At 43.4% G+C, this 16,160-nt stretch overlaps 1 protein-coding gene across 1 annotated transcript in view; it reads right to left on the reverse strand.

Annotated features, from left to right (window-relative positions):
* Window positions 1-16,160, reverse strand: part of DENND5B (DENN domain containing 5B) — a 67,698-nt gene that overhangs the window by 19,726 nt on the left and 31,812 nt on the right. The window contains 4 exon segments of the mRNA XM_085324193.1: window positions 322-453; window positions 3,680-3,773; window positions 13,160-13,310; window positions 15,450-15,681. Of these exon segments, the coding sequence (XP_085180319.1) occupies window positions 322-453; window positions 3,680-3,773; window positions 13,160-13,310; window positions 15,450-15,681 (609 nt within the window).

Raw genomic sequence — 16,160 nt, forward strand, 5'->3', positions numbered from 1 at the left:
ATGCTACATTTAAATATGAACAGTTAAAGGAAATTCTCCCTGAGATGTCTGCTCATGTTGATTCTCCTTCCCATCCTTTTTATTCTTTCCATCAACTTTGACAACATAAACAGAAGAGTTATACTATATATTTTTTTATATTCTAGCAGTTGGAAATTATAACACAAAGCAGTATAGCAGTATCTGCTCTGCAATAGTGCAAGATACCAACAGACCAACACTGCTCCAGCTGTGAAGGAGTTTCAGGACACAGTYTGCAGCAGCTATTTACATTCAGCTTAAGCAACAAGAGAGCATGCACAGGGGAGGGGGAGAAGGTACCTTCATCCGACATTCCTTCAGTAACCCTTCCACAAATTTGCAGTTGGTCTGCGCAATCACAGCTGGAGAGAGGTCTGAGAGTTTGGGCTGCCTTAGATTTTTCCCTAAACTCCTTGCCTCCTGCATGTATTTCTAAAAATARAGAGAATTATTTTAGATATTACAAGTCACAGGGATTCTCCTCATCCTAATCCTAGGCAAGCAAATGCTAGCAAAAAGGAATGAGCTACTGTTAATTCAGGAACAACATTGTGATTTGTCTGATACTTAAGGGTTGGAAAAGTGGAATAGTCTTTTATGACAGCAGAAAAGCAAGGTATTTTCCTGTGTGGTACCAAACCCACCAACATTAGCTAGTGAACTGTGCTGTTAACCACTAGCACAAAGTTAGCCAAAAGAAGTGCCTAAAAGTGTGATACTTTCATTCAGCATGAAAGTCAAAACACCAAYTACAGTGTCTTTCCATTGTTATTTGATTTTCACTAGCAAAAAAAGAAAAAAGAAAAAAACTGTACATAAATGGAAAAATCCTTTTTAAAGTAATTATAAAATGCAGAACTACACCTAGTGAAGGAGAAAGATTTCATGCGTTACCTTTGAACGGACCTTCATCTGGATAGTTTATGTGGGAAAAAACAKACTTGTCTTTATCTCAACTCATAATTACAAGTGGAGCTTGTTTTAAASAAAACTGGCATGTAGGATCATTCATGTTTTTACTGGGGGGTGGTGGTTGAGAAGTGTGGACAAAATCAGTAGGATGAAAAATGAGAAGTATGAAAATTGAGAAGTATGGTCAAAAAAAAAAAACTGGTCATGCTGTTTAAGAAAGAACCAAACTAACAAAAGCCTTTTAAACCTTCTACTCCTTCCACTACTCTGGTAGGTGGAAGGTGTTAAGCAAAAAACCCAAACCTTTCAACAAATGTCTGCTACTCCTAATGTCAGTAAGAGGTCTACACACTCAGCAAAACTAAAAGTTGGCCACATTCAGGAGCGTAAAAGTGGAGGCTATTAAAAAGTTGCCCAAATGTTATTCAAAAACTGTCTGTTAAAAAGAGTAGATATAATGTTGCTAAGTAAAACAGACTTCAAAAAAACCCACAGTGCTGGTATTTGGATGCCGGAGATCTGTGTTTTCGTGCAAGCCCTGTGATCTTCCCCSTGTGCTTTTATCCAGTGAAGGCTGCCCCTTTCGAGGGACGTTACGGGGCAAGCACTGCTCTCCCCAAGGGCCCCCGGCACTTAGTGCTGCCCTTCGGGTGGGTTTTCTGAGGAAGGAGCAGCCACGGAGATGGAGAACTGCAGCCCTCCTAGAGCCTTCTATTTGGGGAGAAAATCATTTATTTAGCAAAAGTAAAATCCAAACACACTGAAGGTAACTGCAGTTATTCATGATTTCTTTCTAATGGAAGTGTAGTGATATTTGGACTCCTCTGGCTTTTTTGGTTACAAAATTCGGCCAGGGGCAACCTAACATCAGTTCAACAGGTCAGACAGGAATGTAGGACTGACATGGAAATCTGTGTTCAACTAGTTAGTAAGTGCTCAGTGAAGTAATTACAACTTCATTGTAAGGACTTAAAAATAGTCGAAAAGCTACTGTGTACAGAAAAAAATCACAGCTGATGAAAGCGTGTTGTTCAACAAGTAAACTCGCAAGTGACTTTCATCTAACTTAGTGCACAAATTAGCAATAAAAACAGTGAAAAAGCAATCCTAGGAACAACTAATTAGGAAATCTAGTAATTCTTTTTAAAAGGAAGGGATAAAGAAATGCAAAGTGCGGTTATAGTCTGAAGAGTGCAAAAAATCGACAACCTTACTTTATTCATTGTATGCTTTGCTATTTTATGAAAAAAAATTGAATATAGTTAGCTCTTAAAAGCTCAGCAAAAGGACGAAGGCGGCCTGAGAAAACCAGGTGAACGYTGCGTGCCCGTTCGCGGGTACCCGCGCGCTGCCACCCTCAGCGGTCGGAAGGCCRCGCTTTGGGGACGCGGCGTCCCGGGCTGCGTCACCGCGGGGCAGAAGGAAACAAGGCAAAATCCTGCCCGGACCGTCTCAGAACCGCCCCCTTCGCCGGGCAGCCGGTGCGGGCGCCCGAGAGCTCATTTCCCCTTACTTTTCCGATTATAACCGCACTTCGGATCCCTGCGGGGACGTGCTCTACGGGGAGGGGAAGAGGCTCGGGACGTGCCGAAGGCAGCGGTTCCTCGCGCTAGCGACACTTCGGAAGCAGCTTTGGACAAGAAAAACGGGAACGTACCAGGCAGCACTCAGAGAAGGATTTTTTGGGAGGCCGTGCAGGAGGGGGCGGCCCCTGGTCCCACTCCCAGAAGGCCATCGAGTTCTGGCGAAGCAAAAGCTCCTCCGATGGCTAAGAGGGGGCAGATACCCCAACGGCCGCACGGCCAGGGAGGAGGAGGAGACAAAGCAAAAGAAGCATGCGTGTGATCCACGGCCCGGAAGAAGAAAGTAAAACACCACGACAAGGCATCGAAAAGGCTCTGCTGAGACACACACACGGCAAAGTTTAAGATACGCTTGCAACGCCACGTTAACAAAAATAACAGCGGCCACATCTGCAGAGGCTGCTCCGCCGCGTTTCCGCGAAGCGTCACCCGAAGCTGGGACCCAAGGGTGCGCTTCAGCGTTCAAGCTCTTTTCAGCCGAGAACGATGACGCTGGTCAGAATTATTCAGCAAGATTTACCCCAAAGCAGCATGAATGTTGTACTTTTGCTAGTGACATATGTGAGGAACACATGGACATCAATGGAAAAATACGGCAGAAAATACTTAACGAAGGACGAGAAATGGAAAAGATAGGAAAGAAATGCATATATGTGACTGATATTTAGAGGATGTGTGGGAGTCTCCAAGCTTTAGGCCTAAAAGGGCCCCAAACCCTCAACCTTTCAAATAGGCTTACCTCTGTCAGTAACCTACTTTAAAGCCAGAAAGAAAAACCCTTAAAAGAAGAAGGAGTCCTGCCTCTTCCGCCTCTAAAGAGCTGATGTTTAGGTAGATACCTGACTTCTGCAAGACCTTCCTGCTGGCCAGCTCTGTAGCTGAGCCTGCGTTGGGGCCAAGGCTCTGCTCTCTTCATGCAGTTTAAGGACTGGGCTCTAAATCAGCAAACACGCTATTTTCCTGATGGAAARGGGGGCTCTCTTATTAGAGGAACGCAGCTATTTTATTTATATTCTGAGTTGTGAAGCTGCACAGCGTATCCAAGCATCCGCGGTGGCCGCAGAGACCCGCGGAAACCTCCCGGGCAGCAACGAAACTGCTGGAAGAAGTTTCGAAGCCTCGTTCGTCTGAACGCAGGGGTGAGAGCCGGCGCCGCCACCTACCTCCCTCAGGTCGTTGTCGAGCCCGACGTGCTCCGAGTGCTGCCGCAGGCGGTCCTTCCTCCGCTGCGCCGTCGTGCTGCGGCTGGCCCAGCGGCTGGAAAGACAGCGAGGAACAACGAGCCACGCGTGAGGGGAAAAGACCGGGAGGGAAAGCCTGGGAGCCCCCGCGCCAGCCTCCCCCAGGCAGCATCTGCGGCACATCCCACCGAAGGGCCTTCCTTTCGAGGCCTCCCTTCCCACCAGCCCGCTCYGGGACGTGCAACGTTGATGCCACTACCAGGCAAACCCCCCTTACKGCCTTTATTTGCTGCGTTGGCTGAAGTTTGCTAAAAATGGTGCCTGTATGAACGAGGAAAATATGACGATGTACGCCGAGTGACAAATTCAAACAGTTTTTCTCTCTTTTGTGAGGCTTTCTAGGTACTTCTGTGGTTGGAATTACCCCTGGGAACGCTGCTGCTGTGACAGTAAGTGCTACAATATAGGTAAACCTACATTTAAAGGACACAGATGATATTAAGATTCCCGGGATTAATCATGTTGCTGACCTTACCATTTTTTCCCTCTTYGTTTGGTTTCTAAATAGCACAGAAAAATTACACTTTTACGACATCTTCATTTACGTCCAGTTCAATTTTTCTCATCTTAAGCTATTACCTGAAAGTAGCCACTTGGTAAGCTGRTATGAAACAGAGCAGCTTTAAAGCTCCCAAGTGTCCAAGCTCCTTTACGCCAGATATGCATAAAACACAGCACAAGACAACTCCGTCCCCAAAAACATGAAGTCTCAAGTGATCATACGACTTCTGATAGTACCATAAAATTCCATCAAATCCTTGAAACCAAGAAGTTCAACTGGTGCAGAGAATAAACTAATTGATACATTATTTATAGAAGAAAGTTGAAAAAACATTGTTATAGAGCAATCTATAAAGCCYTAAAAATAAGCATCTTAATGCCCACAAAATCTACATCTTCAAAGTGATGTTACTTACTGTGGTTGCGCTTACGAACAAGTTTTTAAATACAGTGAAAAAATCATAAATAAATTAAAAAAAAATCCCTAAGTGCATAGCCTTTCAGCTGCTTCATTACATCACTCCTGCCTCTCTCCCATGATTCAAGAGGTTCAAGAGCGAACCCAAAGCAGATGAGAACAYGAAGCCCACCCAGCACCACGCTCTGGTGTCGGACAGCGCATGCGCGAGCAAAGCTTTGCCTGCGAGAGAAAACCAAAGACCACGTTTTGACTGACTGTCTGGGTCAAAAGGCCTAAATCRCGGGACCTAAAGTTTCTACGGCCGAAGTCCCTTCCCAGGCTTCAAACAACATCAAGAAAACAAGTACAGTGCAAGAGACAGGCACTGGGGTCAGCATGTAATTACGGMTCAGCACTTCATCATCCCACAGGACATGAAATTTTGCTTTTCTTTTTCTTTTTTTTAAAGCAATGCAACCTCAAGTCTCTTAGTAACCAAATGAAAGAGAACAGTAAATGTCTGAGGAGCAAACATTTGCACCTTCTCCGAAGAATACATTACTGACACAAGCGCCTTTGCACCTCACCAGAAGTTCTTAAAATATACAGTCCGTGACTTTAGTAAGCCACCACATTTTCAAAAACAGCAGCTAATGTYTGATGAGATTAACTGTGGTGGTGGTGGTGTTACATTTTGATTATCTTAGCAAGCAGAAATGTGGCAAAAAAATCTGCCTCCTCAAATAAAGGGTAGTGGAAGTAAAAATAACTTTAGCTACTGGTCTCTAGRTATCTTCTACTTACTGCAAATTATAATGCCTACACATCACATAACGGAACACTAATAACACATTCGAAAACAAATTTATTGATTTTATATGACTATACCGCTTTTTTTTTTCTGCTCCAATTCATATTATACATTCTGAATTCTAGACCAAGGTTTGAYTCCTTTCCACCTGCCTTTTTTTTGCAGTTACTGGAAGATTTAAAAATTGCTGCYGACTTGCTTTGAGGCAACACATCTCACTGACAGTGAAGGCAGAATACAGCCCACAGAATAATTACAGGTAAGTCAGAGCATTTGCAGTTAATTCCAGCCCTGTATCCCATTCGGGGAAGCACGCAGCTCAGGCCCCGGCTTAGTAATCAAGACTATCTGAACATTTTTTAGTATACAAAAGTGAAGATTATTGGCTGTTTATAAGAGAGGGGGAAAGAAAGAAAAAAGATTGCTGTTCGTTAATCAGAGCAATTAATCACCCACCAAGGGAGCCGCGGGCTCCCTCCTCCCCAGCGGCTCCCCCGRGGAAGGGCAGCTCCCCGGAGGCGGCGAGGTCCGAAGTCCGTGCTGTGCCCTCGGCTGGCACATCGGACCACGCCAGCAGGCCTGCCGAAGCTCTATCAGCACACAAGCAGGATTAAGCAGCTAAATCTTTTTAAGCCTTTTCTTTTCTGGGCCATACAGAATTTTCCTGAAATAACGTTTAAACGTGACAATAACCGTTCCCTCCCCCTTCATCAGCAGAGATTAGATTTGCAATTACTCTTCTCCTTTCGGTCGCTCCGGGCGACTCAGGGAGGGTTTACTGTTAGCCCTAAATATGGGGAGCAATGCCCTTCCCACTGGCCAGGCCTCCTCCCCTCGCATTTCCCACCGCCCGAAGGGGACGCCGGACGCTGGAGCCCTTTCCCGGCCCCTTCCCACGAGCCTGCTCCTTAYGGCGCAAACGTGACACCTCTGCCCTCATGCTGCCGAAGGGGAGATGAAAGCTGCGCTTGCATGGGCGCATCTGGCCTGGCCTTGAGCCCTTCACCTGGGCTTTCCAAGGAAACCTCCCATCCAGTATGGGATGCTGCAGAGCCGTGCCGGAGGAGGAGGATGCAAGGACGCACCCAGCTGCCCCGCTGCTGCTGCTGCAGAGGAGAAGCAGCCTCCGCGGCCCCAGCCCACATGTTGCCTGGTGAAGGCTGTAAGGCGGACGGTGAATTCAGTACTGTTTAATGCCAAACTCAGCTCAACAAGCACAGGAGTAAGTCTGCAGAGGTAGAATGTTCCTTCAGGAAAGGTGACACTTCTCCTGCAATGCTTAACTTGTGTAACAAAAGTCAACATCAAAGCTGGGCTGTCACACGCCATTCCTGACAGACAGCAATCTCATACCAAGGACTGGACAAGCTGAACTGCAAGCATACATGTGTGTGCATGTATAGCTATATCTACCTTAATCTCCATCCCTATCCTTCTTTCCTCTCTCCCCCTCTTTAAAGCTCCACGGTGACAGAAGAAATGAGGTCTAACCAGACCAGACATGGGCATACAGGGCAGGATACACACCGCGGTACATGCCACATGCTGCTGGAGAACCAGAACTTTGGAGATCTGCTCTTGGAAGGCAACTTCAGTCACACCGATTTTATTTTATTACCATCACCATGAAAATCATTTGATAATCACGAATATATTGACAGCAAAGACAGAGGGAGAAGGCGACAGAACGGGACAGAACCTGAGCCTCCTCATACAGATAGTCTCCTGACAGGCCTTGTTCTTCTTTTTGTGGGACTGAACAGGAAAGCTTCTAAAACTGCTGATAGGGTGGATAACAACAACAACAACAAAGCCCACACGAACACAAAAACAAACCAAAAAAAAGAGCAAAATGTTGTGCAGCAGCAATGTTACGCGCTCCTGAACAGTGGGAGCGGCATAATAAATAAAAAATAAATAAATAAATAAAAGGGCATGGTAAGGATTCAACACACATTTTTTTTTCTTGTGAATTTTAATTCTGTATAGATTTTTTTTAATGACTTAACTTGAAAGGAGTAAAACATTCTTTGACCACCTYGCACTAGTTAAGCAAACGATCAGTATGTAAAAGACTCGCTTCAGCTTCCAAATTACTTGAGCTCATAGATCCTACTTCAGAAACCATTTTTGAGCACACATTATCAAAGTCAGGCAAATTTTATTCTTGCAAATGAGTGTATTGGGACAGAAACAGTTAAACTTTTTACTGTACCCGTCAACATTGTGCCATATTAGGTTAAGTTAATGTACAGTAACCCCTTGCTTCAGATTCTTATACTCAAAAGGTGAACTTTTAGTATTTGTAAAGTTTAAATAGATCAGTATTTTGTGAGGGTAGCTCATTGCTGACTCATTTCTGACTCATTCAGATGCAATGCAGAGATGCTGCTCTATATTATGTGAAAATACAGTTGTTTGGCTTGACTGAAAAAAAAAAAGTTTTATTAAAGACAGTCAGCCTTAAAACAGTACTCACCGGGGGGGAGGGAGGAGAACTGGAAAAAAACACATATAATATGAATCCTTCAATATAAGACATACAGACCATTTCCCAGAGGAATACGAAAATTAGTTTAGTTGAAACCAGAATTAATTCCATCATGGTATCCAACAAAAAGGATACCACTTTGCATTATATACATCACASATGATATTTTATTTAAAAAGATTAGCCATGCTAATGTGAGTGAATAAGCAAGCAGCAGCTCTATCTAAAAATTAGGAAAACCAGAGCACCGATACACAAACCCTGGGCAATCCACAATTTGGGGAGGGGACGGAGGCCCCAGGACAGCACCCACACTGGTCCATGGAGCCGTGCCATGAACTGAGCCACAAAAATGAACCAGTTTAGTACATTCCTGATAGCACGATTTTGCAAATTCTTCCAGTGAGAACAGCAGTGAGGTCGACAAAACACAGCACAGGAAGAAACACCTGGAGAAAGCAGCAAATAATATTTCTGCAATGGGCCTTACAGGTGAGAACATGTGGCTTAGCTAAAYCCTGAGGCTGGAAGGCCACGTGTACAGCGGTCTCTGCTCGAAGGCTTGCTCTGCACCCTCGGCTGAGGATTATGGCAGGGAACACAGGGCACAGGACAGGCAAAAGCGCAAAGTTCACAGCAGCCAGAACACAAGCGAAAGGACTCAGGAAAGAGAAGGGCCCWGGGTGGGAAGAGGAAATGCTTCAGCCAGGAAAGGAAGCAAGGAGGAAAGCAAAATGTAGATAAAGAAGGTGGAGAGAGGAGAGTGAAAAACAGGGCTAAATACAGAGAAGGGGAGAGGGGAAAAAATCCTCCAAAAAATGATAATTTCAGCCACCTAGTAAATGTGGAATAAAGCAAAACCTTTGCTTAAAAAAAAAAAAAAAAAAAAACAGAAGAAATCAATGAAAGAAATGTCAATTTAGTTGTTCTCTGTAGGCATTCACTACAAATTGCCAAAATGCTAATACATTACCATGCTTGATGTGCAATCAGCATTTTCCTCTGCAGTATTTAATCTCATTTATCAAGCTTCTTAGTACAAATTAAGTTACAAGGTAATCAATTAGATTCAAAACACAGCTTGTTTAGTTGTTTAAATTTTGCACTGTAAGCATATTCGCTGTAATTTAACAATTAGCTCATCAAAAACCATGAAGTGCTTATGTAGCTTTGCTTTTTGCCATTCAGGCTCCTTGCCCAAATCATCGCAAAYGTATCAGTTTGCAAAGTCCCCGCCAGGGTTTTTTAAAAGCCTGGCAGGAAAGCGGGACTCAGGAAACCGCTGCCCTACTCCAGGCTGGCAGACAAAACGCCAAAGCGACCTGCAGCTGGGCTTCTCTGGAAGCCACTGTCATATGAGATTGTAATAAGCTGGATGCGCCACAAGAGATGGCATCGTCTCCGTGCCCCTGAAGCAGGGCCATATCAACGGAGATGAGCGCAGAGCTTATCCCACCAGTGGGGCATTGCTGCCCGATACAGAAGAATTTGGGAGGGTTTTTACTTGCTGTCAGCTGGGCAGGGTTGGTCTTTTCGCTCATTGGACTTCAAATACCAACTAAAATGTCATCCACTGGAGCGACGGTGCTAGAAATYGCAGCCATAGCTGCTGGGAGTCGCAGCAAGCCTGCAGGCTCGTCCCATTACCCGATAACCAGTCATCCCAGGTACCTCGTCCTCCTTTCAGACRCAGTAAGACATCAACGTGCAAATAGTCCAAACTCCGTGACGCTGCCCGAGAGCTTCACTGTCACCCCTGCAACACCTTGGCATCCATTTTTGGATCTTGTTTTAAACTTCACGAAGAAACTTTCCGGGGTGGGATCTGGCCATATAATATTTAATACTAACATATCTCTAGCTAAAAAGCACATGTCCATGTGTAGAGAAGACTTCAAGATAATTTAAAACCATGCATTCCTGTATTTCAGGTTTGCCTTGTAATCAAGAGCTGCTAACATAATTATAGAAATATTTGGATAATTATCACATTTTACTTAAGTTTAGGTCTACGTATTCTGTACATAAAGTCTTTCCACGCTCTGGCAGTTTTGATCAAAAAGATGATCAGGGAAACCRCATATCTGGGAGCCTATTCTCCAGTTGTTTGGAGTTCTTGGGTTTGGGTTGGTTGRTTGGTTTTTCTTTGCTTTTCTTCCTACTCCCCTGGGTTTTTTCTTCCCTCCAATATAGTTGAGCTTAAAGGCAGTTCCAGTAAAGTTTTTGCTAGCTGAACATGTCAACATTTCTTGGCCACCACAGCGGAGGAGGTAAAGAAAAGCCCAAATCACACCAACTGTGCACCTGCAGCCTGAATGAGTTGGCCAAAACAGGAGCAAATTTTAGAAAGCTATACTCCTGACTCACATGTGATGAAGCAGCCGAGCGTTAAAGCCAGAACCGTACCGCTCGCTAAGACGCGAGGAGCCCGGGTCCACCCTTTGGCCAGGCTCTGAAAGGACATCTTTGGCTGGGAGGAGGCAGCAGAGCAACRGGAGCAAGGCAAAGCCGCGCACGGCTGTGGCTGACGGGTGAAACTCATTACCACCTGCATGACACGCTTCAGTGTTTGAGCAGTCACACGTGTTATTGAGATCAACACTTGCTGCCAGCTGCGTCTAGATGGAGGTGATCCAGCCTGCTGCCAACCCTTCCCCCGGCCCCGGCCCGCTTCCCAYGCCCTGCAAGCAAGGACCAGGTACCTTCTCCTCCAAACTGAATTTCTGCCTTTTACAGTTCTCTAAGCCACCTAGTTTCCCAAAATGACAGACTGGGCTTAGAACTAAACACARCTAAGAGTTTGTTTCTTCTTGGCATTACATTCCTGACCTAGATATCAAAGTTATACATATCACAGCCTAGTAACTGTGGGAGAAGTACCTCCAGTGTTCTGCCTGGATACAGGAAGGCAACAGCTGAATAATGTTACGAGCTCTAGATACAGATTTTTGTTCATTTCTCCCAAAAGGGAAGCTGAAAAATCTGACTGCTGTCCAACAAGGATAGGTTTTCATTAAAGTAGTTTTGAATTGGTTTATTTGCTACTGTGCAACCACCACAACAAAAATTGACTRGAGTAAGGGAATTATTATTATTTTCCTCCCTGCAACATTCAGGACAAAATTTGCTACATAAACTGAAGTTTGCAAAAATCATTCCGATTGAATATCRGACTACATTATTATCCCTTCTGTTAATCTCACAAATGCACACAATAGCTATATCTGAAGTGCCTGGGAACACGGCTGAGATGTTCTGTTCTCTTCCCCCRGCCCCATTAGCAAAGGCTCAGTCCTGTTTGCAAGCACAACGTACAGCCGAGAAGCACACACCGGGAAATTCAAATTAATGGAAGGCTGCAGCTCAACTGATTTTGTGGTCAAAAGAATTATGCTGTATTTGCAGAGAGCATGAAAAGGCTATCTATTTTATAATGTGGGTGTAGATTCAACAGAATTATGTCTTAAATGAGAGAGAGGGAATCTTCTCAGCTGCTCACATAAAATGCCAGGAAGCAAAAAGATGTAAACAGATGGTCTTGAGATTTTCCAATTACAAACCTTTTTGGCAATATACAATGGGAGGAATTCCAGGCATTTGTCACATTGACATCACTTTGTGGTCAGTAATGGCATTTTGGTTTTTACAAATTGAAACATGCTGCAAATTTGAAGACCACAACCAGCTATCTAAATCAAAATTAGCACTCAAGGAGTTAAAGTCACATTTTAGAATAGTTCCAAACCTAAAGGAAGCAGCTCAAAGGCACAAAGACGCCTGTATTGAATATAATCTTTAATTCACAAATCCACTAAGATTTTGTAATATAGCCAAAACATGTAAGTAACTTTGAGCAGGCAAGCATGCTCATACTGTTAATGACACTGTAAAACAGAAGCTCACCACGAGGAAAAGGAGCAGACTGCTAAACGCAGCCTTCCAGAAGTCGAAGAAACTCCCAGTTTCTCAAGGGAGCTTTATCTGTAAACTTTCAGTGTTGGTTTGATTTCGCAAGACGACGGCAAACAAAGGAATTCTGAAAAACGCATTCCGCCTTTTATTTTTGTGAGTATCAGCTYAAAAACTAACGGCAGTTCTTTAAAAATAAGATATCCTCAAGCACTGAATGTTGTCACTTGCAAGTCTTATGCATAATAGGTTCCTAAAATGGGACTTGCTAGCATTGGGGGGCTGAGAAGATGTATAAATAGGACTGTGTGGGCCTTCAGAGCACCTCCCCAAGGATCTCCAAGCAACATGCGTGCAGGCTGCTTTCTGAAGCAAGACCTAACTTTCCAAATGTAGACAGCTGGCTTTTGGAGCTCCAAGGTTTATCTGCACTCCACCTGGACATGCCACCGATGCTGGAAGTTGGGGGCCCAAGGCAATGATTTCATGAAGTAATCACTGACAGCAAATCTCCCATTTTTTGAGGGAGAAAAAAAAATCTCTTACATGGGCTTGGAGGGAAAGAGGGAAGGTGACTTTCAGTACTTACTTTCTAACTAATGTACATTAGTTGCTATAGATTCTCATTTTGGATTAGGTAAGTAGTAATGTAATGATATGCTTGCTTTTACAGGTATAGGTAGCCTTACCATCATACCAAAATACACTAAGGACCTTAACCAGATTCAGAAGAGTGACCCAAATACAAAACCACATTCTCTACCCAACCTTATTGAGTTATTCTTCCAGGCTATTCTAATTTGGAAACTGAAAGAGCATTATAAAAATATTTGGGGCATGTAATAACAGTTAAAAAGCCAGAAAGGAACACAGTGAGCATTAATTTCATTCTACAAGATTAGGTATCTTCAACACCAGGATTTCCTTCAAAATCTGAATTTTTGCTTGAGTTTCCAAATTCTTTCAGTGGCTAAGGAAGAAATTCATTTTAAATTTATTATAGCAATGGTAAAACTTAAAATACACATGAGAAGACACAGTCCTCACTGCTAAAATCAACAGAAAATATTACCGAAGAATTGTCTCAAAACCAGAGCTAACAATTTCTAGCATCACCCAAACTATGGCTATAACTTCAAAATCACAGCTCTTACAAAGCAGACATGGAAGGAGTGGCTGCTTAATTAGACTAGTCAGGAAAACATTAAAAATCAGGATTGTTGCCCACTGATGTGGCTTTTTCATAAGAAAAACTTACTTTCAAGTCCAGAAAATACAAACTGTGCTTACTTGTTATTGGTAGGTCCAGTTGCCAAGACATCTGATTGCAACTTTGGGAAAAATCCTTGTTCATATTTCCCTTGACCAATCTTCATATCAAGTAAATGTGGGTGGATGGCCGTGTGATCAATCTTCATTAGCCGCTGCTCGATAGACTGGGCTGCAAGTTACATTCACAAGTGAAAAACCACGTGAGCGAGCTACCTGAAGACGTGTGCTACAACAACAAAAGTAGTCATGCTCTGTTTCCTGAAAGCTAAGGAGTTAAATAATCATTTTAGTGCCTGAAATCTATCACTTATGAAACAAACAAAAGCATCTGCACTGTTACTTCATTTTTAGTTTCTTTACTGAACACAGTTAGTATTGGGACAAACAAGTTAGCAGTTAATCAAGCAGGTATTCAAGGGAGCTTAATGGTGACGAGATGCATTGCTGAAGGACAACCCTTTTATTTTATTTTATTTTGACAAGATAGGTACAAATATTTTTAAAGAACTGTGAAATCTTTCCCTGCAATTAGGTGGTTGTCTTTAATGCTCTTTCTGCAAAACCGAGATTTCTGAGGCTGGCTGCGACAGGAGCAGTGCTCTCCACGAGGGTTGGGCACCTCGCTTTGCCCGGGATATGTTTCCATGGACGGACATGCGGGGAGCGAAACGTGAATCCTACAAACACCTTGCAACTATGAAATCCTTCTCCTACAACTGGATACGCCATTGCTGGGCAGCGTGTTCAGCAGGGCAATCCTTATATAGGCCTGGAAAAGTCATAGGTAACTTGCCCGAAAGGCAAGAGGGGCATCGACGACTAACAGAAGTCGGGGAGCCCTGAGGGCTGTGTCAGGGACAGAGAGGACCCTCCTGGAAATCTGCGCTCCACTGAGATTAATGGAGTTTATTCATTTACTTCAGTGACGTGAGGATTTCATCTCAAATCTCTAGCAGACCGAAAACAAATCTGTCAGCCTCTTAACACCGATGCAAATACACCGCGAACAAGAGGGGAAAGRAGGGTGTATGGTGGAATCAGCATTTAATTAACATTGTGATTATTCTACTTTTTTATAGCCCATCCATTAACAGACAGGCTCATTCTTTCAGCCTATCATGGGTAGTGAATAAATATGCAAAATGTAGAAGCTAAATTCATTTTCCATTTGCTAAGAACAACCGAGAGCCCATGACCTATTTTATAACGCTGTGATGTGAAAGAACTGTCAAAATCTACATATCTTATCATTAGAAACTCAGCAGCTTTGTACTGCTTTCTTTCGGAGGAAGCTAAAAAGGCCTGGGTAGTATGGCAAGAGGAAGTTTGAAGGGTTCCCAAAATAGCAGGTTAAACAAACAAGTGCTGGCTTGGTGCTTGGTTCATGTATGTGCAACTGGTAAACGTGAAGGAAAGCAGGCATTACTATCAGTTTGCTGCTTCTCACAATACAGAATATGAGGTTCTGGTGCCACAATGTCTACTGAAACTAGGCGCTGCATAGACAGTCGACCTGCAAATTAGAATGGTTTTAATAGCAAAAAACAACCAGATACAAGATTTTTTCATGCTTCTGCTATATTTGTAGTAAGTAAAATGTTCTGAAGGAATGAAAAAAGAAAATCCAAAAGAAATGCGTTTGCCTCAATTCATTAATATGTGACCCAAATCTAAGAGTATTATTCCACTGTATTACTTGGAAACAAAATAAATACTTTCATAATAAGAAACTCAGTTATTATTTGAAAATATACCATGTAACTATACTGAAAAAATCCAGATCTTCACTACACACCATATACTGCATTAACATTGAACTTCTAGTGCTGGAGCTACTCAAGGTCCCATATAGGATTATGTCTCTGGTATCCCCCACTGCTCRGGCCAAATGGTGCAAGTCTTTTTATGGAAAGGGAGAAACAAGGTCAGTGAACTAGACACAGGGACTCAGTTCCTCTATGTGGCACTGGACCAACAGCTAAAGTGAGGGAAAGTTCTCATTGTGATAACAGGAGTTGCGTGAAATGAGAACGAGCAAGTCTCAGTGTGCAACTCTGTGCTTCGGTTTGGTTTTATTAAAGGCATCAACCCAAGAGAGTTCAACCAAAGGGTAAAAGGCTCCCTCTATTTTTAGCATTTAAAGGAACACTGAAGATTTTACCTAGGGAAAATAAGGACACTGCTAAGTACTTATCAGGTAACTCTAGGACTTCCTCACTGGGCTGCAACTCTCAGATGACCGAGAAATGATATTTCTTTGTAGCTGACACTGTACTTTTGAATATTTTATTAGTCCAGCTGAACATACCTGCTTCTTTTAAAGTGCTGCATTTCTGGTAGTTGGATGTCCGCAGTGCAGGGGCCCTTACATTATATAGCCTTATTTTCTCAATTCGAGAGTCAAAAACTCGCAGAAGAGGGTCCTTCTCTTCCCACTGAGATATTATCTTATTATCTATGAAGGTTGCAAACATCTGTGTTTCAATGAAGTGTGAGAGGAATGGGAGGTAAGGCTCGGGTTGGTCCGAAAGGAAGGAAGCCTGAAATACAGAAGAATTAATTAGTGCCATGTTCCCTCTTTACTTCAACATGAAAAGCCTTCCTATGGGAGAAAACAGTTGCAACAGCTAACAGCAAGGCTTGGACAAGGCTTCCCCACCACAAAATCAGCTCTCGTGGGGATGGCAGGAGCCAGCTACAAGTGCATTTGCCTCATGGGTCATCTCTTCAGTCACAGTGATGAGAAATAAGTGGTCAGGGGAGGGCTTTGTGACAAMTAGAGTAAAGAGAATATGGATATATGGAAGTGGTTCATGTATTGCCAGCATTTCCAGAGAAGTATAGCAGCTAATATGTGTAGGAAGGCAACCATGTGGGACCTGTGGCCGACCACCACCACATGTGTCCTMTTGGAATCTCTGGTCTCCTGATCCYGGCTTAGGACTGGGTCTTAAGGACTTGCTAAGATACCAGAGCACACAATGCTCTTGAGCTACTGCTCTTCCGCTCTTTTCAAAGA

The sequence above is a fragment of the Rhea americana genome, unplaced genomic scaffold, assembly GCF_003343005.1.
Source record: "Rhea americana isolate MKP2758 unplaced genomic scaffold, rheAme1 scaffold_9, whole genome shotgun sequence".
Taxonomy (NCBI): domain Eukaryota; kingdom Metazoa; phylum Chordata; class Aves; order Rheiformes; family Rheidae; genus Rhea; species Rhea americana.